This window comes from Suricata suricatta, chromosome 13 (genome assembly GCF_006229205.1).
Source record: "Suricata suricatta isolate VVHF042 chromosome 13, meerkat_22Aug2017_6uvM2_HiC, whole genome shotgun sequence".
NCBI classification, from domain to species: Eukaryota; Metazoa; Chordata; class Mammalia; order Carnivora; family Herpestidae; genus Suricata; species Suricata suricatta.
Window position 1 is genome coordinate 66,630,160 of NC_043712.1, and position 22,339 is coordinate 66,652,498.

At 43.1% G+C, this 22,339-nt stretch overlaps 1 protein-coding gene across 1 annotated transcript in view; it reads left to right on the top strand.

Moving 5' to 3' along the window:
• SLC28A3 (solute carrier family 28 member 3) overlaps positions 1 to 21,946 on the top strand; it is a 53,850-nt gene extending 31,904 nt beyond the window's left edge. The window contains exons 7-19 of the mRNA XM_029920384.1: positions 551 to 695; positions 1,915 to 2,028; positions 2,811 to 2,888; positions 4,933 to 5,013; positions 6,462 to 6,542; positions 8,719 to 8,844; positions 10,915 to 11,045; positions 12,193 to 12,361; positions 12,746 to 12,943; positions 18,164 to 18,245; positions 19,223 to 19,321; positions 19,553 to 19,673; positions 20,518 to 21,946. Of these exons, the coding sequence (XP_029776244.1) occupies positions 551 to 695; positions 1,915 to 2,028; positions 2,811 to 2,888; positions 4,933 to 5,013; positions 6,462 to 6,542; positions 8,719 to 8,844; positions 10,915 to 11,045; positions 12,193 to 12,361; positions 12,746 to 12,943; positions 18,164 to 18,245; positions 19,223 to 19,321; positions 19,553 to 19,673; positions 20,518 to 20,644 (1,552 nt within the window). The 3' untranslated portion in view covers positions 20,645 to 21,946. The remainder of the gene's footprint in view (positions 1 to 550; positions 696 to 1,914; positions 2,029 to 2,810; positions 2,889 to 4,932; positions 5,014 to 6,461; positions 6,543 to 8,718; positions 8,845 to 10,914; positions 11,046 to 12,192; positions 12,362 to 12,745; positions 12,944 to 18,163; positions 18,246 to 19,222; positions 19,322 to 19,552; positions 19,674 to 20,517) is intronic.
• Positions 21,947 to 22,339: the final 393 nt, after the last annotated feature.

Genomic DNA, 22,339 nt, shown 5'->3' on the forward strand with positions numbered 1-22,339 from the left:
GTTCACCTACGCTTGGTCTAACAAGTCCAATCCCAACACAGCACGATTTCTGGCTCTGCCCTCCAAGCTGTGAGTCAAACTTGTCATGCCCACTAGATCTGCCAAGGAGTCAAACCCTTCCTGAAGTCCATCTTACTATGTGAGGCTCAGCTGAAGCTCTCCAACTTCAGAGAACACATTTCAAGTTCTCCCCTAAAGGGCAGAAGGTTATATCTCTCCCGTCTCCCAAAACAGAGATTAGAACTCGCAGATCTCCCAATAAAATCACTAGAGACTTCCCTCTCTAAACACCCCCTCTCATCTCTGACCCCTTTGTATGACCTTGAACCAGTGAAAGCCCAAGGGTTTTAGAATGTGCTTAATGCAGTGCTTAGTTTTTAGCTATTTGCCGTGACAGCCAAGCCAAAGAAGGTCTGTGCCATATCTAGAAGCATAACTTCCTGGTGCCAGGATGTTACTCTTAATAAATTGTATGTTAGTTTAACCCTGATTTTAAGAGTTTCAAGTTACATAACAAATGATGCTGACGCCCCCTTTCTGATTTTCTTAGGGTGATTTGGAGCTCACTGGTCCTGGGCGTTATATTCTGGCTGATCTTTGACACCGCCAAACTGGGCCAGCAGCAGCTGGTGTCCTTTGGCGGGCTCATCATGTATATTGTCCTGGTGTTTCTATTTTCCAAGCATCCAACCAAAGTGAGTATGAAATCGATTTTTTTCAGATTTTTCCCTCCTTTTTTCCCCCTCATGTCTAAGTTGCTCAAAACAATGAGTGTGAGAGAATTTCATCGTTACCCAATGTTAGTTTTACCTTGTTATGCTCTTTTAAGTGGCTATGGCACCTTCCTTCCCGAACTTGCTTAGTACTAGTACTCTCTCATTTTTCATTCTCAGTAATTTTCCAGTTCCACCACCTGTGAGGTGTTCTCTCCTGTCAAGTCTAATTTCTACTCATTTACCCTACCTCCCTCTGTCAACACGCTAAGAAAATTCATCTATTTTGATTCCGATATCCCCAGATCAGTAAGTAATCTAATATTCTACCACTGAATTCTGTAGTTTACCAAATTTCCATTTGCAATTTAGGTTCTTTTACTGCAAAAAATCTATCCTTAAACAGATCAGATTTGTTCCCACTGAATTCAATCCCTATCCTCATTCTGTCAGCCTGTAACCCATTAAATGGGTGAGAATTTTGGAGACATCCAGGCTTTCACTCATGACTCAGAATGGCAAACTCTGGAAGACTTTCCTGGTTGAAAGTTTGGCCCAAAAAGAAAGTCACCTTGCCCTGCTAGAGTCGGCATCGCCACTGATTGCTATGCCTCCGATCCTTCAGTTCTCTGCAGCCCACTCGTTTCTGCACCAAAAATGAAAGCAGATGATTGTCCATTACTGCTGTACTCCCTGGGTCTGCATTAGAGTTAATTGGTTCCTTTCACAGTGAAATGAGAGCCCTTCACCAGGGTAGAATTTCACTTAATTCACTTACAAATTGTCAGATGAACAAACCTTGGGCACACAGAAAAGTCATGTTCAGCCTTTCCATTTTCCAGACAGGGGAAATAATTATAGGTCTCTCACATTTATAACACAACTAAGAGGGCCAGATCCTTCCTTCCTCCTTTGACGGTCCTTCTAAGACTACTCTTTGTGTCTAAGTCATTTTATCCGGACAGAATGATAGTTGCATACCTTCTAGGGACTGAAGTCTTCAAATTCGGGACTGGGGAGAGGGAATGCAGCCCTGAGATCTGGGGCCGTGATTCTCTGCTCACAAGTGCTTTGGACTCTCAAAGATGGATCACAGGCCATGTGTGAGAAGCATCCGAGGAAATAGTAATCCTCTGGGTGTCTATGCTGAGCTTTGCCATTCATTTTCTAGTGACATCCATCTCTTCATCTTTCTGCATAGGTTTACTGGAGACCTGTCTTTTGGGGAGTTGGGTTACAGTTTCTTCTTGGGCTCTTAATCCTAAGGACTGACCCTGGATTTATGGCTTTTGATTGGTTGGGCAAACAAGTTCAGGTAAGTTGGGTTCAAATGAACATGTTGCTTATAAATTCTTTTTTTAACTTTTGGATATAATCCTCAAGACATGTCAGAAGTAGGTTTATTTGTCTGCATTAGTTGACACATTTTTGTGTAGAATATGTCAATCTGCCTAGTTTATTAATATTATCATTGTCCCTTGCCCAATCATCCACTACAGCATTCCCCTATCCTGATCATCCCTTCATCCTGGCCCAGGGATGTCACACTTCTAAGATGGCTCCACAAATAGAAAGACAGGCTTTCTTTGCATGGAGTGATGGCTAGTGCCACCTATGTGCCACCTATGACTTGCTGGAACAAATGGCTGCACCTGGGTCCTTCTTGAGTATCCTGGAGTCAGAATGAATGTCACAAATGACAGGAAATCTGTATGTGGGTGTAGTTCAAAAATACACTTCCTGGGGCACCTGGGTGGCTCAGTCGCTTAAGCATCCAACTCTAGGTTTTGGCTCAGGTCATGATCTGAGTTCATGAGTTGGAGCTCCACGTCGAGCTCCCCATTGACAGCACAGAGCCTGCTTGGAATTCTGTCTCCCTCTCTAGAGGTCTGGCTCTCTGTCTCTCTCTCAAAACCAAATATATTAACATTAAAAAATATATACTTCCATGCCATCAGCTGCAAAAAATTTACTTTCCACCTCTATCCAGCAAGTTTGCTGGCCTCCCCTTCTATAGAGCCTGGGAGGTCCTGGGGACTGTAGCCACCAGTTCCGTGGTTGTGATGAGTGTGTGCTCTTTTCCTCTCTTTAATTCAGACCTTCTTGGAGTATACTAACGCTGGGGCTGAATTTGTCTTTGGTGAGAAATATACAGACCACTTCTTTGCATTTAAGGTAAAGCCAAACCCCTTTTCTAAGTATGACTTCCTTGTCAGTACCTTCTCGATCTTTGTAGATGTTCTGGTAGAAACTGACCCGAAACCAGATATACACCCGTTGGGCATAGCCTACGTGGATACCTTTTCCATTTATCTGATTTTATCTGAAGTCAGTGGATTGCAAATGTTTTACTTTGTTACTATAGCACTGAGGGAAACATCTTGAGGAAGTCAGAAATATACAAATACTTTTGAGGAAGTTCATAGCATTGCCCGAGATACTTTTGAAAAATCCCATGGGATAACAGTATCTGAAGTATAATGGAAAAGAACATTCCGTACCTGGCAATGAACAGGCACATGGCCGCTGATGGCCTCTAGGCCAGGGATCCGAGATAGCTTTGTGCTCCGGAACCCTTCAGGCTCCCAAAAAGAGACCGCTGCTCACTCGCATCAACCTCTGTTCTTTCAGAGCCATCTCCATGCTAAACCTTTTGTGTCTTTCCTTCGGCACAGTGGGCCTGGAGGCTGGGCCTTCTCCCAACCAAAGGAGGGACATTATTCTCCAAGGGAAAGGCGACCTGACCTCCCCGGGCTCCCCCAGGCCCCGGGAAGCTCGCTGTCCCTGCGAAGCCCCAACGTGTACTTGTGGATGAGTCAGAAAGATGAATTTGGCTTTGCCTTCAGCATTCTTTGTAGTGATGTCATTGTTTCTGTACATCTAAATTGTTCTCTCACTTAGGGACTCCAAGTTTACCTCCGAACTCCCCCGGCTTCAGTTAGGCCAACGTTTATACTGAGTTTTTTTTTTTTAATTGCTGATTTGATGCTTTGGTGTTTGGATGACAAAGCCATCTCCCAAAGGCCAAGTGTTTACGAACCGAGACAGAAATATGCTCATGTCATGAATTGAACCCAGAACTGGGAAAAGAAAGTCACAAGGAAGGCATAACCTGATACCCAAACGACACCAGTGTCTTTAGACTTTACCTACCCACCCGCACACCCACCACCGGCCTCTCCCCCAGGGTAGCAGCCTCCGTCCTTCCTGCCTAAGCAGAAACCCTGTGGGAACATTCAAGAGATAAGCTCTTTGAATTCCCCGAAGCTTTCAGGATGGCTCTGCTTGCCCATTAAAGCCAATAAAAGCACATAAGTGACTGAATTCTGCATAATGGCACAAAATGTCTTTTAATATATATTATTAATAGATTTTTCTAAATTGGATCCTGTACAAATTGTCCTCGGTCATTCTGTGCCTCTGGTGGCAGCATGTCCCTGGCCACTTAGCGGGGGGACAGAGAGGATGGGGTGCAGAGAGGGGGAGAGACCCAGCCCACAGCTCTGTGTGTTCTCTGCAGGGTGGAAACTGCTCACAAACTGCAGGGAAGGCACCCAAAAAGCATCAGGGAAATGGGGTTCAAAAAAGACACTTGTGGTATCGCAGAAATAAACTATTTCCAAAGTTTATTTTTTAGTGATTCAAAAACTCCACAAGTACAATAATTATTCTCGTCAGAGCTACATGGATGAGTCACTTACCCTATGGGAGGCAGTTTGGGTAAGCACCCACCAGGCTGTATCTGGTCTGTGCAACTTCTACAAATAAAGATCTGAGGCTGCTCACACTCCATTTCAACCAGGATCCTCTGCTAATGAGGCTGTTTAGTATCAGAACTTCAAGAATATCTGCCAGTGACCCTCAGTTTGTGGATCTAGTTATTACACACTCCCCTGGCCCCCTTCAGACTTCATTCCTTCCCTGACAAACTAAAGTAGCAGAAGCTCATCAGTGCAGAAAAATGAAAAAAATGTCATGCTTTCTATGAAATATCCTCAAGCTGATCCGGAGTAAATTCAAACAAAAGGTTGTAGATGGGGAAGCTGCCTGAGAAAAGTGTCATTTAGTTCAAGAGGAGTTTCTAGTAGTTTTATGATGTTTTCCAGATGGGGCAGGGTTGGGGAGAGGGAGGCAGAAAAGAGACCTGATCTGAAACTTACTAATATTACTGAGGCCGACATCAGCCCTGGAATGCTTTCAACCCCCCACTCCCTCCCAGGTCCTGCCAATTGTGGTTTTCTTCAGCACAGTCATGTCCATGCTCTACTACCTCGGACTGATGCAGTGGATCATTAGAAAGGTACGGGGGCTTGAAAGGACTGGGTGACAAGTGTGCAGCTGATTATTTCAGGGACAAAGCCTTAGATGCCTTTTATCCAGGCTTTTCCAAAGTGTCTTTCTGTTTGTTCCAAGATCCACCACCACCACCACCACCACCCCTCGACCCCAAGGTATTAGGCCCAAACCAAATAATCCTACATGTAGCCACAGAGGGAATGTTATCTCAGGAACTTCTAATGGGGCTTTGACTTGCAGTCAGTGGTTACTGACTATCTTCATATAAAATGTTAGTAATTACTTCTTTGGCCAGGGAATTGCTTCCAGCAGAGCTGACACCTGTGGGGAGAATAGCATCCTTCCTTCGTCCTGGCTGTCTTCCCTTACAGAGAAGCCCTGCTTATCCTCAGGACATTGAAAAAGTGGAGAATCCTGGTCTAGGAGTTGCTAGAGGGTCAAAGCAAAAAGGGAGCTGCTTTTTCTTTCTGAGGGAGTTTTATAAGCGCGTGCGCGCGCGCGCACACACACACACACACACACACACACACACAAGTCTGAAAAGTTAATCTCATTTCTGACACTCCAGCATCAGTTCGACACTTGTGTTAAATTGCAACATGAGGATATTTACAAGTTAGTTCAAATGCACACACACAAACAGGACACAGAGTTTGGGCACAGCCATAGCCCTCCTTTGATCCTTATAAATAAATAAAAGAGAGGAAAGTAAGAAGAGGAAAGAGAGAGAGAGAGGAACCAGAACACCAGCAGAATTTAGAATTTCAGCAAGAGTGTGCCAAGGCCCACGATTTTCTGATTACTGACTTGAACATTCAGCATTATGTGCTCATGTCTGAGGAGAGAGGAAGGAGAGGATGAGACAGGAAGCTTCCATCCTGAGGCAGGCACCACAGTCTCTAGCTGGATGGGCCAGTTCAGAAGAGTGACCATAAACCATGTTCATTTGAGAGTTAGGTAGAAAGGGCCAAACCTCATTCCACTACCTATTATCTGGGTGATCTTAGACAAAACAACTAAACTGTTCTGTGCCTCGTATTCCTTTTCTATAAAACAGCCATAATTACAGGACTTCCATCAAAGCAGTATTATGATAATTAAATGTGTTACCTGGATCAAGCGTTTAAACAGTGCTTGGAATGTGGTAAAGCCTGTCAAAAGTGTTAGCAATTATTAGAGTTTATTATTCTCATACAGCGTTTCAGTACAGATCTGTTTCTATAGTGACCGTATAAGTTCAAAGCAAATACAATGACTCAGCTTTACCACTCAAATAGGAGGATGTGATGGGTCCCCTCTGTAGACTCTAGATAAGATATACTCACACTTGACACCACCACTGGCCTGCCAACAACTGTTGAAGGCATTTTCCTCCAAAGATTTTCATCCCTACGTTGAAGCTTTGTATATACAAGCAGCTCTTCACTGACTTTGTCCCTTATTCCCTTCCAGGTCGGATGGGTAATGCTAGTGACTATGGGATCATCTCCTATTGAATCTGTAGTTGCTGCTGGCAATATATTTGTTGGACAGGTAAGTTGTAATCTCAAAATGATACAAAAAAAAAAAAACCCTGTTAAAATGGATACTCTTACCAGAAAGTAGAATAAAAAATACAATGGTGGGTTTTTTTTTTAAGTGTCAGGAAAAGGGTATCAAAATAAGGAGCCCTCAGCCCTGACAATGTTCAGATTCCAGAGACAGAAAAAGAATGTCCCTTCCAAGTGTCCCAAGGCACTGGTATCAAATTCGGGTTCTGGAAAGTTTATGGAGAAGAAGAAAGATAGAAAATCATTTTATTAAATTATCGAAGTGCTTGGCTTTTCCCGGATAGACTCTCAACCAATCTTTTCTGAATTAACTGAATTGTTGAGGTCTCAGATCCACCCTCCAGAGACTGCAGGTCATCCACTCCAAAAGAGCTCACCACTTATTTTGAAGCTGCAAACCTGTAACAGGGAGCCTCCCATTCTGTGGCATCATGCTTGTGGTAATGAAAGAGACTAAGAAAGACTTTCTACCAGTAACCCAGCAGCTGTATAAATACTTGAGCTTACTCTCTACTTGTCTGAGCTGGCCAACAGTCTGTCTTGGCTGAGCCTGAAGAAAAATGCTGATGAGCAAAAGCATTTTCGTCCTTCTGATCCATCGCATGGATAAGTGTTTTGGCCTGAAGCCCATTTAGGCAAGGAAATATGATGCTGGGGGGTGTCCTTCAAAACAGCAGCGTTCCCACGGGAAGGATAAGGAAGATATGGAAATCATCCTCAACACTCAGGGTATGTGGCTTCAGGCAAAATGGAATCACACACCCGGGAACCAAAATGTGAATGCTTGCCAGCACTGCTACCCAAGGACATTGGATTTGAAGCAAAACTCAAGTCACCCAGAGAAGCACATGGCTCCAAGTCTGAGGCTTAGAATTGTTCCAGGCAGGCTAAGCCTTATTGGCAAGCGCAGCTTGCTAGCGTGAAGTATAGGCTTTAGGGCGAGGCCCAGACTTTCTTCCCTAGAAGTTGAAAGTATTGTAATTATACTCAGACAATCTCTCGGGACTAATTAGAACACCATCTTGACTTGATTACTCCTACCTGCGGGGTCAGAGGACTCATGCACTGAGTTTCTATTGAGTCCATGAAGTGAAGCTCAACACATTCAATCTTACAGAACAATCACAAATAATGAGGGGAAAATTGTAAAATTGCATACATGCTTCCGTGGTGCTCAATGTGATACTTAATATGCTAAAAGTACAGCTATTAATTATGGAGAGCCTCATGTTGCAGGCTGTCTGTCCTCCTTAATAGGATTCAAGCCTTTACAACCACACTCTCTCTAATTCCTTTCCACCCACGGAGAGGAGCAGGGTCTCTGCTTCTCGATTAGGAAAGCACCTGTGGGTACCTGCCCTCGTTATTGCTGGGTTTTTTTTTTATTTTTGTTAACATTTATTTATTTTTGAGAGAAGGAGAGAGACAGATCATAAGCAGGGGAGGGGCAGAGAGAGAGGGAGACACAGAATCAGAAGCAGGCTCCAGGCTCCAAGCTTTCAGCACAGAGCCCAGTGCGGGACTCAAACCCACGAACCGTGAGATCATAACCTGAGCCTAAGCTCAATGCTCAACTGACTGAGCCCTCCAGGCTCCCTGTTGCTGGTAAGTCCCCGTTGCTGGTTGTCTCTCCTTCCCTGTGGTGTAAGCAAAGAGGCTTATGGTCTGTCATGATGAAGCTGGGAGATGGGAATCACAGAGGCTTGAAAACCACCAGTTTGGAAGGGTAGGGTGCAGTTACTTGGGCAGCAGTGCTCCAAACTCAGAAAAATGTATCTAGCCATCGGGCTCTAAGCCTAGATTGGTGGGGACCTTATAGGAATTGGTCTTGCAAACCTTGCAAACCTCACATACAACTCTATGTGCACACTGACCTAGAGTGCAGAGATCCAGACATTGATGGTGTGGGTTCTCTAATGAACATGCCTCAGAACCACCTGGAAGGCTGTTCACACACGATTGCTCATCCATTCCCAGAGTTTCTGAATCTACTGAGTCTGAGAGTTTGCATGTCTAACAAGTTCCCAGGAGACATTGACGGAGCTGGTCTGTGCTTCACTCTTAGAAATACTGCTTTCGAAAATGGAATCTTGAGTAGCTTGGCACACCTTCCTAAGATTTAAAAGGGGACATTTAACCTGGTCTCACTTTGTTTCCAGACAGAGTCTCCACTGCTGGTCCGACCCTACTTACCACACATCACCAGGTCAGAACTTCACGCAATCATGACCGCTGGCTTCTCTACCATTGCTGGAAGCGTGTTAGGTGCATACATTTCTTTCGGGGTAAGAATGTTTGGAGATAAGTTTATGGAAATTTCAACCTCTTCTTTCTTTGCGGCTGTTATTTCTGTGTTTTCTTTACCATTGCTGCCGGGTAAGGAGGCCAAAAGAGTGTCCTTTTTGCTGAACAGTTTGTCATGGTTCCTTTGGCATTAGAATGGAGTGACCCTGAGGAGATTTGTGGCTTCTCTTTCAAATCCCTGTCACCTAAATGTGCATTATATCCAAATGTGGCAGAATGAGCTCATTTTATGGGGTTATTTTGGCTGAACATTCAAATATGTAAAAACAACAACAAAAACCATTATTACTGTCTCTAGCAAAGGCAGTCAAGACTAGAGGTCAGCAAGGTATGGTCCCTGGGCCAAAATCGGTTGCTCCCCTTTTTGGTAACTAAAGTTTGGTGGAAACAAGCTACTTCTATTCACTTCTCTTCGGTGGCTTTCATGCTATAGAGTTGAGTAGCTGAAAAAGCCAAAAATGTTTACTCTCTGGCCCTTCACAGAGAAAGCTTTCTGACCTGTGGCCTAGAGCAATGGTTCTCAAACATTTCTGCACATCAGAACCATCTGGGAACTTTAAAAAACCCTGATGCCCAGGCCCATAGCACAGAGCAATTAAACCAGAATCTCTTAAGATGAGACCCAGATGTCAATTTTTTTAAATATTTTAATTTATTTTTGATACAGAGAGAGACAGAGCATGAGAGGGAGAGGGTCAGAGAGAGAGGGAGACACAGAACCGGAAGCAGGCTCCAGGCTCTGAGCTGTCAGCACAGAGCCCGACGTGGGGCTCGAACTCACAACCGTAAGATCTGACCTGAGCCGAAGTCAGAGGCTTAACCGACTGAGCCACCCAGGCGCCCCTGTCAATTTTTTTTTTGGAGAGCCAGTTTGAGAGCACAGGGCTGCAGAGCATAACTGATGCTTGTGCCCTATGTACAGAACTTACAAGCCACACATAGAAGCAACTCCCAGGGGAGAAATGGAAGAACACTCATCTGTGTGACCCAGGTGACTAGTAGTTCTTACGAAATAGGTGAGCTTTATTCCTTCATTTCATACAAGCCTCAGAGAGCCAACCAACAAGGAGAGAGAAGAGAAAGAGGGTGAAAGAGATCTTAGAAGAGCAGTTCGACTGGATCTCCAGATGGTCCACTCTGCCACCACCGTAGGAATGCTGCCGGCAAAAATGAGCAGGATGGGATAGGAGTAAGGGGGGGAGGTATGGATTGTAGAATTCTAAAAACACAAGGAAGAGAATCCAGAAACAAAGTAAGGGTGTGGGGAGGAAAGGGAAAAGAGTTTAAGTAGGCCTACAGTGAGGGAAACATAAATAACTTACAGGATAAAGGGGCTCTGGATAAATGAATATGATATAAAGGCACCAAGGATTTCAGGAAAGCAAAGGGAAGACAGAGAGGGGTATATCCATCCTGGCCCCCAAGATATTTCCCTGATCTAAACTGATGAGGTAATGAAATATGGGCTTTAGGGACTATTTAAACATTCCAAAGGTCAACAGAGAGGTAGAGGAATCTTCTTTGAAAGTTCTTACTGGGGTGCCTGGGTGGCTGAGTCAGTTAAGCATCCAACTTCAGCTCAGGTCATGATCTTACGGTCTGTGGGTTTGAGCTCCACGTCAGGCTCTGTGCTGACAGCTCAGAGCCTGGAACCTGTCTTCAAATTCTGTGTCTCCCTCTCTCTCTGTCCCTCCCCAGCTCACTCTCTGTCTCTCTCTCTCTCAAAAGTAAAGACATAAAAAAAAATTTTTAAAGAAAAAAGAAAGCTCTTACAACACAGGATTAATTCTCTTCCAAATGATTGGATTTTGGTTTTGTGTTTCTCCCCAAAGGATGTGGTCAATTAACACAAATTCCTCCCTTCTCCCTCTGGCTCTCAAGGTAATGCCGACTTGGCTCACTGAGGGTTTCCAAGCCTCCCAAGAAACATTTTTCTGGCATAAGCTCAATTCCTGCCCTTCTCTTCTCTTGTAAGGCTTTTGGGCCATTTTAATTTTGAACACAACAGAAAGGCTAAACCTCAGTTGGTCTCCTTTCTCCTGAAACCACAGGTTTCAGCCTCCCACTTGTTAACTGCCTCAGTCATGTCCGCACCTGCATCATTGGCTGTGGCTAAACTGTTTTGGCCTGAGACCGAAACACCTAAAATAACCCTCAAGAATGCCATGAAAATGGAAAGTGGGTAAGTGAGACATTCATCTACTTTATACAAGCTGGGGAGTTGGGGGGTGGGGACCCAAATTCAAAATACAGCTAAAGGTTGATAATCAGAGAGCAGAGTGAATCATAGTATTAAAGTGAATTTAATTTCCCAGTGACTATTAGACTTTACTAGACTTCCAAAAAAATCTCTTTTCAATACTTGAAAAACTCCCCAAATATTTGAATGTCAATACATTTCCTTAACTGTTCAATGTAGATATTTCATTTTAAATATATATGTTTATTGAGCTGTGGCTTAAGACCATTGGAAAGACATGGGACAGCCATTTCTGGAAGTTTCGTATATAATAGGGAGAATGAAGGTGTGGTATAGGTATCTTTAACTCCTCTTCAATCCTTTTTTTTTTTTCCAATGTGAAAGAAAGAAAAAAAGGTGAAAAACGGATTTTATGATGTCAGAAGAATTTAATTAAATGACAGAAGCCATCAATGAACATGTTGTTTAGATTCATTCATGTCTGTATGTAGGGATAGTCATAACCATGAGTGAAAAACAAGTTGTCAAAGAATACATGTATGGAATATGTGTGATTCCACTTCTGAAGTTAGCAAATGTATAAATCTACACAACATATTATTTAGGCATAAAATCATGTAGGAAAAATAAAAAGAATGGGGAATGATCAGCAATGTGTAGGGAACGAGGTACCTCTGAGATTAAAGAGAATAGGATGAGATTAAGGAAGCAAAGGGTACTCAAAGGTGATGGTGAGGTTCCATTTCTTAAATGAGGTGATGGATAGTCAGGCCTTCCTTGAATTATTAGTTCTTATACTGTGAATATTTTATAAATGTTTTCTGGTAGCTACCTTAATATAATTTTTAAAGTCTATGATATTTTTATTTTTTGCAAATTTTTAACTGTAAATACCTTCCCATTAACAGAGTAGTATAATAGTTAGACACCCACATACCCATCACCTACATTCAGGATTTATAAATGCCATCATGATTTCATGAAATTTAGGAGAGTATTTTGACCCAGGCATGAGCCTAAGAGTTTGTCTTTCCAAACAAATGATCTCTGATTGTGCCATTTCTACACCTGTGATGTCCATCCACTGACAACACCTGGGTAATTCTGGAATTGCTATTTTTTTATAAAGCGATTCAAGGAACCTCCTAGAAGCCGCAACACAGGGAGCATCCTCATCCATCTCCCTGGTGGCAAACATCGCTGTGAACTTGATTGCCTTCCTGGCCCTGTTGTCTTTTTTGAATGCAGCCCTGTCCTGGTTTGGAAACATGTTTGACTACCCGCAACTGAGTTTTGAGGTATAATTCTATCACGTCTCTCCTCCATTTTGTTTCTGCTTATTTTTGTTTAACAATAAAATACGTTTGTGAATGGCCTTCCCTAACAACCTATAGTATACTCTTATATAATGCACACACTCATCTTGTATCTACCACCTCCTATCACCCTCCTTCCCCCAACATGGAGCCATTCTCTCCCTACCTTATGCCAAGAATCCAGGCTGCCAGTCCTGACTTCTAATGGATGGAGATAGTTCAGATAATGTGAAGGGATTTCTGTGCTTAAAGGAGACACAAGGGGAGGTGGGGGGAGAAAAAAATCTTATCACAAGTTTGAAACAGAAGAACCAGAAGCAAATCACCATTCTAATAATAAAAAATATCTATTTTTGGGCTTTGCAGATAATATGCTCCTACATCTTCATGCCGTTTTCCTTCATGATGGGAGTGGACTGGCAAGACAGCTTTATGGTTGCCAAACTCATAGGCTATAAGACATTTTTCAATGAATTTGTAGCATATGAACACCTCTCAAAATTGATCAGTTTAAGAAAAGAGGCTGGACCCAAATTTGTGAATGGTGTGCAGCAATATATGTCGGTGAGTAAATGCTTTGATTTCTCAATACGCTTCTTTATCACACATACATTCATTAAGCAGTCCCTGGACAGTCTTCTGTGCATCAAGATGGGCCCTTGAGGATATATCAGAGGACAAAACAGACCAAAAGTCCCTGATCTCATGGGCTCATAGTGAACATAGCACCTCATAATCTTCAATGATGTTGAACTAAGCCGTGTGTGTGTGTGTGTGTGCATGTGTGTGTAGAGAAACACAGCTAATCCTTAAAACTATGATCATTTACTTTTGAGAGCTGTGGATCCAAACATAGAGTCATATGAACTGGGACTGGAATCAATCAACAAATATTTGCCATATGCCTTCTATCTGCAGTGCAGCTCCGCACTGAGGGAAAAAGTACTAAGGCCTCTGCCCTCATGGGCACATCGTCTGATCATCTTGAAGGTCTCTTTCTTCTAGCTTTTGAAATTCTAGAAACTCTGAGAAACAGCCCAAATGTAAGACAGTACCTGGACATCTTAAAGAAATAGTGAGTCACAAGTGGATGAGGGAAGAGAAAATCTTGGAGAGTGGTCTGAACTTTGGAGACAAGCGTCTTGTAATGGTGTCAGGACTTCAGGTCAACAGACTCTAAGGAGACAGTCATGTGCACTTGGAAGGGCTAAGGGAACTCAGGAGAAGCCATTGCTTAGGTCATATTTTATAGCCACCTCTCCAACATTTACTTTCTTAAAGAACAGAATTGTCACACATGTGGAAACTTGTAGGGAAATCATGGACATTTCTGACCACCGCCATTACTCATGGAAACAAGTTACTTGTGGGGTGCCTGGATGGCTCAGTCAGTTGAGTGTCTGACTTTGGCTCAGGTCCAAATCTCATGGTTTGTGGGTTCGAGCCCCGCAACAGGCTCTGTGCTGACAGCTCAGAGCCTGGAGCCTATTTTGGATTCTGTGTCTGCCCTTCACCCGCTTGTACTCTCTCTCTCTCTCTCTCTCTCTCAAAAATAAATAAACATTAAAAAGCAAAATTAAAATAAAAATAAACAAACCACTTGTAATTAATGTGCTAGGCATGTATTCAGCTTTAAAAGGAAAGGGGAGGAAAACATGTGGCCCAAGGCTTTACCTGAAATTGCCTACCACTGAACAATACTACCGTCTCTGCCAGCAAAGGAGACCAAACATGCAAATTTACTCCCACATACTACACAAACGTTAACAGCCTACTCCAGGAGAGTACTGATTTGTGTGTTATAGTCAGGGGCATTTGACCCGCGCATCTGATACAGTGGCTCTGTGGGTCGCCTGTTTCTCTAATGTCTGTTCTTGAACTAGCTGTGCAGCGCAGCCTGACCGAAGAGTTTGCTTCCCTGCCAAAAGTAAACAATAGGCTAAATGAAGTGAATTGCTTTCCATCCCCAACTGCCAGTTGCCAGGAGAAAGTAGTTTTGTTCATGAGCTAAGCAAGCTCACCAGCCTGGCAGTGGCTTGTGAACAGTTTTTAAGAAAACAGAGACACCACAATCGAGCTGATTTGGGTTGAGGGTGAGCCCCCACCAGAGGCCAACCCACAGAAGAGATCTGGACCCAGGAACCCAATAACTTCAGTACTGTTGAGTCATAATGGCAAAAGCATTTCTTTTTTTCCCATTTCTTATTTCCGGTCGACAAAACGGGGATGAGTCCCTGCAGTTTTTGTTTACCAACCAACAAGGGGTGGAGATGTCCCAGCATCTCCTGGAAAAGGCAACACATGACTGAGGCATAAGATCTGGGTCCCTGAGGCAAAACCCAGTATGGTCCATCCAGGTTAGAATAAGTATGTAGCGTGTGGTCTGCCGAGTGAGCGCTTCCTTACCCTGTCATCTTTTCTTCCTTAGAGTAAAAGTAACACTTTGCATCTTTGTTTGTTTACACTTAATGTAGACCATCATAGAGAATTCAAAAGGCACCAAAAGGTGAGAGGGAAAGTAAATCAACCCCCTATATCTCTGCCACTCAGCTCTTCTCCCCGTGACCAGATAATGCTCATTGTTCTTAAACTTGCTCTTTGCACATAATAACCTATCTCGCATCCCTTTCCGCTTGTGTCTGTGGAATAGTATTCTATGGGATGAACACACCATTATTTAATTTAACCAGTCCCTTGTTGATGGACACTGTTATCAATTTTCTGCCATTGAAAGTAACGCAAAAACTGTCCTTGTACATACGGCATCTCTGCTCATGCACAAGGAGAGCTGCATGATGCATTATTACTTTTCCAGCGCAGCTCCTTCCATCACGCAATCTTGCACATTTATGGGGAAAGGCGAAGTGGAATCATTTCAGCCGCTTTTTCCTCTTATTTGAAAACCCTACATGACCACATCTGTGTATCCCCAACCCACAGATCCCCCAAAAGAGGAAAGCAGGACCTCAAGTACTTTGTGCCATCTCCCTCCCCACAGTCTCGTAATAAGCCTGCCTGGTTCTGAAGCCCATTGAACTAAACAAAAAGCACTGGGGAGGGCAGGGAATGACGAGGAGCTTTTCCAGAAACAGCAGACTGCTCAAACCCTTGAAATATTTTTCTCCTGTCTGCAATATGCACTCTGATTGAAAATTTCAACAAAAGCATTCTCAGAAACCACGAAAGAGAAGAACATCCTTATAATCAACAAAAAATTTACCGTGACCACTTGAGTCTTGAATGTAAGCTTTAGAAAATCCAATTAGTTGGGGGTGGGGAGGATAAAAAGGCACCACTACTTTTGAATGTAGCATTTTCCTGGTCTGTTCCTTAAACCAAATTATAGATTTTTCAAGATTTTGGAAAAGAAAGTTACTGTCTCACTTGTGTGGGTGCCTTTGCCAGATTGGGTGAGCTTCTGGTGGGCCACAAAGTCCACTGAACCTTCAAAGTCCAGTGTCCTGTGGTCAGTCCCTCAACCTGGGAAAGAATGATCTGTCCTGAGCAGCATCTCCTGGCTGTCAGAAAAGAGCCAGAAGGCAATGTTCATGCTTCTACAAATTCACCTCCCATCTTCCTACTGCCCTGTGAAAGGACTCATTCATTCTCCTACTTCTAAATGGGCACCCAATATTCCTATGGGATGGTTAGAGCTGAGGACCAAAGAAAGGCAAGCACGCTATCACAGCCAGAATAAAAGAAACTCCTGGCCATTTGTAGGAAAGTGGATGGACCTCGAGGGTGTCATGCTAAGCAAAATAAGTCAGGCAGAGAAGGACAGATACCATATGTTTGCACTCATAGGTCTAACAGGAGAACAGGAGAAACCTAATGGAGGACCAGGGGGAGGGGAAGGGGTAAAGAGAGTTGGGGAGAGAGAGGGACGCAAAACCTGAGAGACTATTGGATACTGAAAACGAACTGAGGGTTGAAGGGGGAGGGCGAGGGGGGAAAGAGGTGGTGGTGATGGAGGAGGGCACTTGTGGGGAAGAGCACTGGGTGTTGTATGGAAACCAATTTGACAATAAACTATTTTTTAAAAAATAAATAAAAATTAAAAAGATTTAAAAAATTTTTTTAAAAAAGAAACTCCTAAGATATCTGTGAGTTTCCCTTTTATTAATGTAATTCCTTCTCATGGAAGTATAATTCACATACCCAAAAAAAACCCCTTTTTTGGTGTCTATACAAGTTTTGACCAATGTATCATCAGTGTAACCACAACCACCGTGGACATAGAGAACATTGCTATCACACCTAGAAATGTTCTCTCCGGCTGGTTGCAGTCAACAATACCACCCCCCACCAACCCCATCATTCCAGACAGCCTGACTTTCTTTCACTCTCAATTACTTTTGCTTACAAAATTTTATACAAATGGACTCACTTTGTGTTGTTGCACGCATCCGTTATTTTCTTTCCTGCTGCAGAGTAGTATTCTGTCTTATGGATATCCATTATTTGTTGATCCATTTGCCTGTTGAAGGACATTTGGGTTGCTTCCAGCTTGAAGCTGCTATGAATACAGTTGCCGTAAACACATACAATCTTCTTGCGGACATGTTTTTATTTCTCCTGGGAAAATTCCAAAGAGTGTTATTGCTGGTTCATACAGGCTACACCTATTAACTTGATAAGACACTGCCGGTATGTTTGTATTTTATAAACAGACTGTTGTCCGTTTATATTCACACCATGCACAAGAATTCCAATTGTTCTACATCCCCATCAATACTTGGTATTGCCCAATTTTTTAAGCCATTTTCGTGCATGTGTAGTGGCATCTTGTTTTGATTTGCATTTCCCTGGTAACTAATGATGTCAAACATCTTCTGGTGCTTTTGGGCCATTTACATGTCTTTTGTGAAATCTCCTTAACTGTTTTTTAGTGGGTGCTTGTCTTCTCATTAAAGTATAACAGCTTGGGGTACCTGGATGGCTGAGTTGGTTGAACATCCAACTCTTGATCTTGGCTCAGGTCATGATTTCACGGTTCATGAGTTCACATTGGACCCCACATTGGACTCTGTGCTGACAGTTAAGAGCCTGCTTGGAATTCTCTCTCCTGTCTCTCTTCCCCTATCCCACTTGTGCTCACTCTCTCTCTCTCTTTCTCTCTCAAAATAAATAAATAAATAATAACAGCTAAATACATTCTAAATAAGTTCTTTGTCAAACAAATGAAATATGAGTATTTTCTGGGACCAAGTTTATATCTCCAGTAGCTAGCACTGTGCCTGGCACACTATAGCAGGAGACCAGGTCATACTGAATATTAGAAATTATGATCAGGGGCACCTGGATGTCTCAGTCAGTTAAGCTTCTGACTTCAGCTCAGGTCATGATCTTACAGTTTGTGAGTTCGAGCCCTGCATCGGGTTCTGTGCTGATGGTGCAGAGCCTGATTGGAATCCTCTCTCTCTCCTTTACTCTGCCCCTCTGTGCCCTCTTGTTCTCTCTCTCTCTCTCTCTCTCTCTCAAACTAAATTTAAACACTTTTAAAAAGTTATCATTGGGCAGAAAACAGCATTTGTAGAGGCCAAGACTACCAATTCCAACTCCTTTGTAGAAAGTCTCCAAATCCATACAGCCCATTTCCCTCTCTCGAAATTCAAGGGGAAATGGAAAAAAAGAGTCTAAAACCAACAGGTGTTTGACATCATACACTGCACATTAACTCATCAATATTGATTCCTTAGTCAGAAAAGGAAGCCTGGTTAGGATGTCAGATTTACTAAGCTGGTCACACCATGATTACATCCGTATGTTTATGCTTATTTACAGATTCGTTCTGAGACTATTGCCACTTACGCTCTCTGTGGTTTTGCTAATTTCGGTTCCCTAGGAATAGTGATCGGCGGACTCAGTAAGTGAAAAGAATATTCTTCAATAATGTATATAACATAAACATATTTTGAATCTCAATCTTGCTCTGTAACATTATTTATGTCAGGGGGGAAAAAGGCCCTGGCGCAAGAGTAAATCCTTTGGGGTCTATTTTTTATCCCTGCTCTACAATATGGTTTCCCCTGTATACCCAAGCTAACCTCAGGAAGAATTTGTCCAGATGTACAGGTGCTTCTCCACCCAGGGATGACTCATAGGTTTTGCTTAGCATGCCAATTCCAGTAGATTTCTAACGGCCACTTGGAGAAGGATTCTGAGGCCCAATGGGAGTGGGAAACTGCTGTGATTAGTGATGTCTGCATGGAAGTAGATGGTGACGATGTTGCAGATATTTGGATCTTCCCTTGAAACCCATTGGCCTTGTGTGCCCTTCATACACTGTGGTAAAACTTAAGACAAAACTTAGGACTTGTTTCTTTGGAAGAAAATGGAAGACTCTGGGGTGCCTGGGTGGCTCATTTGGTTGAGTATCCAACTCTTGATTTCAGCTCAGGTCATGATCTCACAGTTTGTGAGTTCAAGGCCCATGTAGGGCTCTGCACCGGCAGCCCAGAGCCTAGTTGGGATTCTCTCTTTCTCCCCCTCTCTCTCTCTGCACCCCCTCCTTCCTTCCTTCCTTCCTCTCTCTCTCTCTCTCTCTCTCTCTCTCTCTCTCTCTCTCTCTTTAAAACATAAATAAACTTTAAAAAGAAAGAAAATGGAAGTCTCTGAGCCTTCTGGTGTGAACAAGTTCCTTCCCTTCCTGCCACACCAGAGAACTTCTCTGGACATGCAGCTCCTTACTAAGCTCTTCAATCTTGATTTTCCCAGCTAATTTGGAAAAAAAGAAAAGTCACTGACCTGACATGCCCAGCCCTAGAACAGTTCTCGAACGCTGGGAATTTGGAATGCCAATCAATGATCTCAACATTAATCTCCTTTTTCTGTGTTCGACAGCATCTATGGCTCCTTCCAGAAAGCGCGATATTGCCTCGGGGGCAGTGAGAGCTCTCATCGCGGGGACCATCGCCTGCTTCATGACAGCCTGCGTTGCAGGTACCACCTGCCATCCTCTGTATCCTGTCTCCCCAAACCCACAGAATGGCAGCTTCCGGGGGTTGGGGCGTGCCTCCAACCCGAATGTGCAGCATATGCCACTGCAGAAAGCTGAGAGGCAGAGCTGCTGTTGAGCATATTGTCAAGTGAAAATGTGGTGGAAAAGCTAAGGACAGAAGGAAGGCTCGGTAATGTTAATTAATAAAATAGATGGCACTTTTTCACTTCCAGGGATACTCTCCAGCACCCCTGTAGACATCAACTGCCATCACATTTTGGAGAATGCTTTCAACTCCAATTCACCTGCAAACACAACCGAGGTGGTATCTTGTTGTCAAAGCCTATTGAACAGGTAGTGTATTTTTGATTATAATATCTGCATATCCTTTATTAATAGACAAATCAGGCCTAAAGATGCAATCTACTTCTTTTTATAACATAATAACTCTCTTTAAAAATGAGAACGTGTGCAGCAATTCTAACCCACCTTTGACTCTGACTTTTCTCAGCTAAGACTATAACACTAGCTAGTGCTGTGCAAGCATTTCTTATGCCCCCAGCTTTGAGATAGGCACTTTGTATGAATTCTCTCACTGAAACCTTGGAAACACAGCATGCATTAGGAACTATAGCTCTTTTCAGTGTTTGATAAAATCAAGCCTGATGAGGGCTATACAACTTTCCCAAGCAAAATAAACATAAGCACAATCAAGATACAAAATTTAGGTCCTTCTGCCCACAGAGCCCATGCCCTTAACTAGTATTTGGCTGGTACTGCCTCTCTTTCAAGGGGATCGAGCAATGCAGGCCATCCTCCTGATGTCATGGTGATACCGATGGTGTTGGGCTGCAGTGCATGATGGACCACCAGTGACCCATACCGGCCACTCCCACCCTCCAGAGTTTCTCTCTGCAAAATCAATATCCCTACCCTATCTGCCCTTGTTAAGGTGCAAATGTTTTGTGAGGATTGATTCTTTGTTTATTCTGGAAGAAATAGGGGGAGTCCTCGAGGCCAAACAGGGTTTGAGAGTCAAAAACTAATTCTCTGGTGCCTCTGGCCCTTAATCTACCCTAACCTGAATATGAGGGGAGAAACCAGCTTCCTGCCCTATGCTATATTTCATGTGTCATCTTCTGCTCATCTACCACTTCTTCGAAGGCTCAACTAATTGTTTTACTCTACTTTCCACCAGCACTATTGTCAATGGTCCTAATGACATCATCCCAGGAGGAAATCACAGCTTGACTTCTTTAAGGGGCTGCTGCAAGTTGTTGACCCCACCAACACTGAACTGCAGTTGGATCTCTGATGCATTTTGAGTTCAGCTACTTCTCCAACAGAACTCTAGGTACAGATGCTGAATTTTCTACTTTGGGGAGGAAAAGAAAAACTGCTCTTCACAGATTGATATCCCCATCATGGAATTGGTTTTAATTGGAAAGAAGAGAAACAGGAGTGAACACTGCAGATCTCCAGCATCATCCCCCTCTCCTACCCACCCTCCCTTCACTAAACCCTTCCCCACTGAGAACCACCATGATATCTCAAGATGAGCTGTTGTCTCCAGTCCCGGAGATGTTTTCTGACCCTAGAATTTTATGATCGTTTTACCAGAATACATGTATAAATGATAGCTCATGACAATGGGACTACGTTTTAGCCACACCCAGAGGGGGTCCCTTCTCAAACATCTCAGGGAAGGTCACTGAGACCTTCAACCTCACATGGAGAATTGTTTATCACCCACTCATTGCCTGCCCTAAGGAAGTCCTACAGAAATCAAGAGTCCTCCAGGAGAAAATTTAGACCATTCTAAAACCAGGTTTTAAATCCTGTGTGCTTAGAAAGTTAGACCAGTCAGCTTACCCCTAAACTATGCTGTAATAACAAATAAGCCAAAAACCATGATGACTTACAAGTTTATTTTTCCCCTCACACCATATGCTTATGGAGGGTCAATTTTGGCTGCATTTCATTTCCAGGACTCAGGCTAAAGGAGCAGCCACTATGTGGAGTATGTTGGGATGGGGAGAAAGGTGGCCTTTAAATTTTCTGCTAGGAAGGAGCCTTCACTTCCACTGCCTTCCGTTACCTGAATTTAATCATGTGACAAGCACGATGTCAATGCTTATGGATGAATTTTTCTGCCCTAGGGAGGGATAGTGAGTATTTTGAAGAAACATGGTATAATACATGGATGTATGATATCCGTGTCTCCCTTCAATGTGCCAACATGTTACAGGGCATAACTGAAAGCCTATTCATGCATAAATTTGGTTCCTGGTGACAACACTGGGAAATAGCACTACTTTTCACTCAAAAGGCCACTTGTGGACCATTTGAGGAAGAAGAAAACTTCCTGGTTGAGATCTGAAACCCTTCCACCAATACTTCCATTGACCAGAAAAGCATCAGCATCAAAGTTGCTTACTGGGTATCAAAGAAGAACCTTAATGGGTTCTTAGATTTGATGTGTGTCAGAAGGATCCAGAGACAATGGCAGGGTGCTCTTTAATGAAATGCTCATTGCCAATTCTCTTAATAGCTCAAAGACCACGTTGTGTGAGAAAACACAAATACCAATGACTGAGCCAAAAGGTGATTCACAAGAAAGAGAAAATCCAGGAAAAAATTAGGAATACCTGAAGTAATTTATTTTATTTATGCTTTTATTCTTGTTCATGCACAATTTTTTGAAATATATATGTAAATAGTTGGGTTGTGTGTGTGTGTGTGTGTGTGTGTGTGTGTGTGTGTGTGGTGATGGTGGTGAAGGATGAAATTAAATACCCAAAGGATTCTTAAATTTTTTAAATATTTGTTTGTTTTTGAGAGAGAGACACAAAGTGCGAGGGAACCAACAGAGAAAGAGGGAGAAACAGAATCCAAAGCAGGCACCGGGCTCTAAGCTGTCAGCACAGAGCCCAAAGCAGGGCTTGAACCCACAAACCACCAGATCATGACCTGAGGCAAAGTCAGACACTTAACTGACTGAGCCACCCAGATGTCCTGAA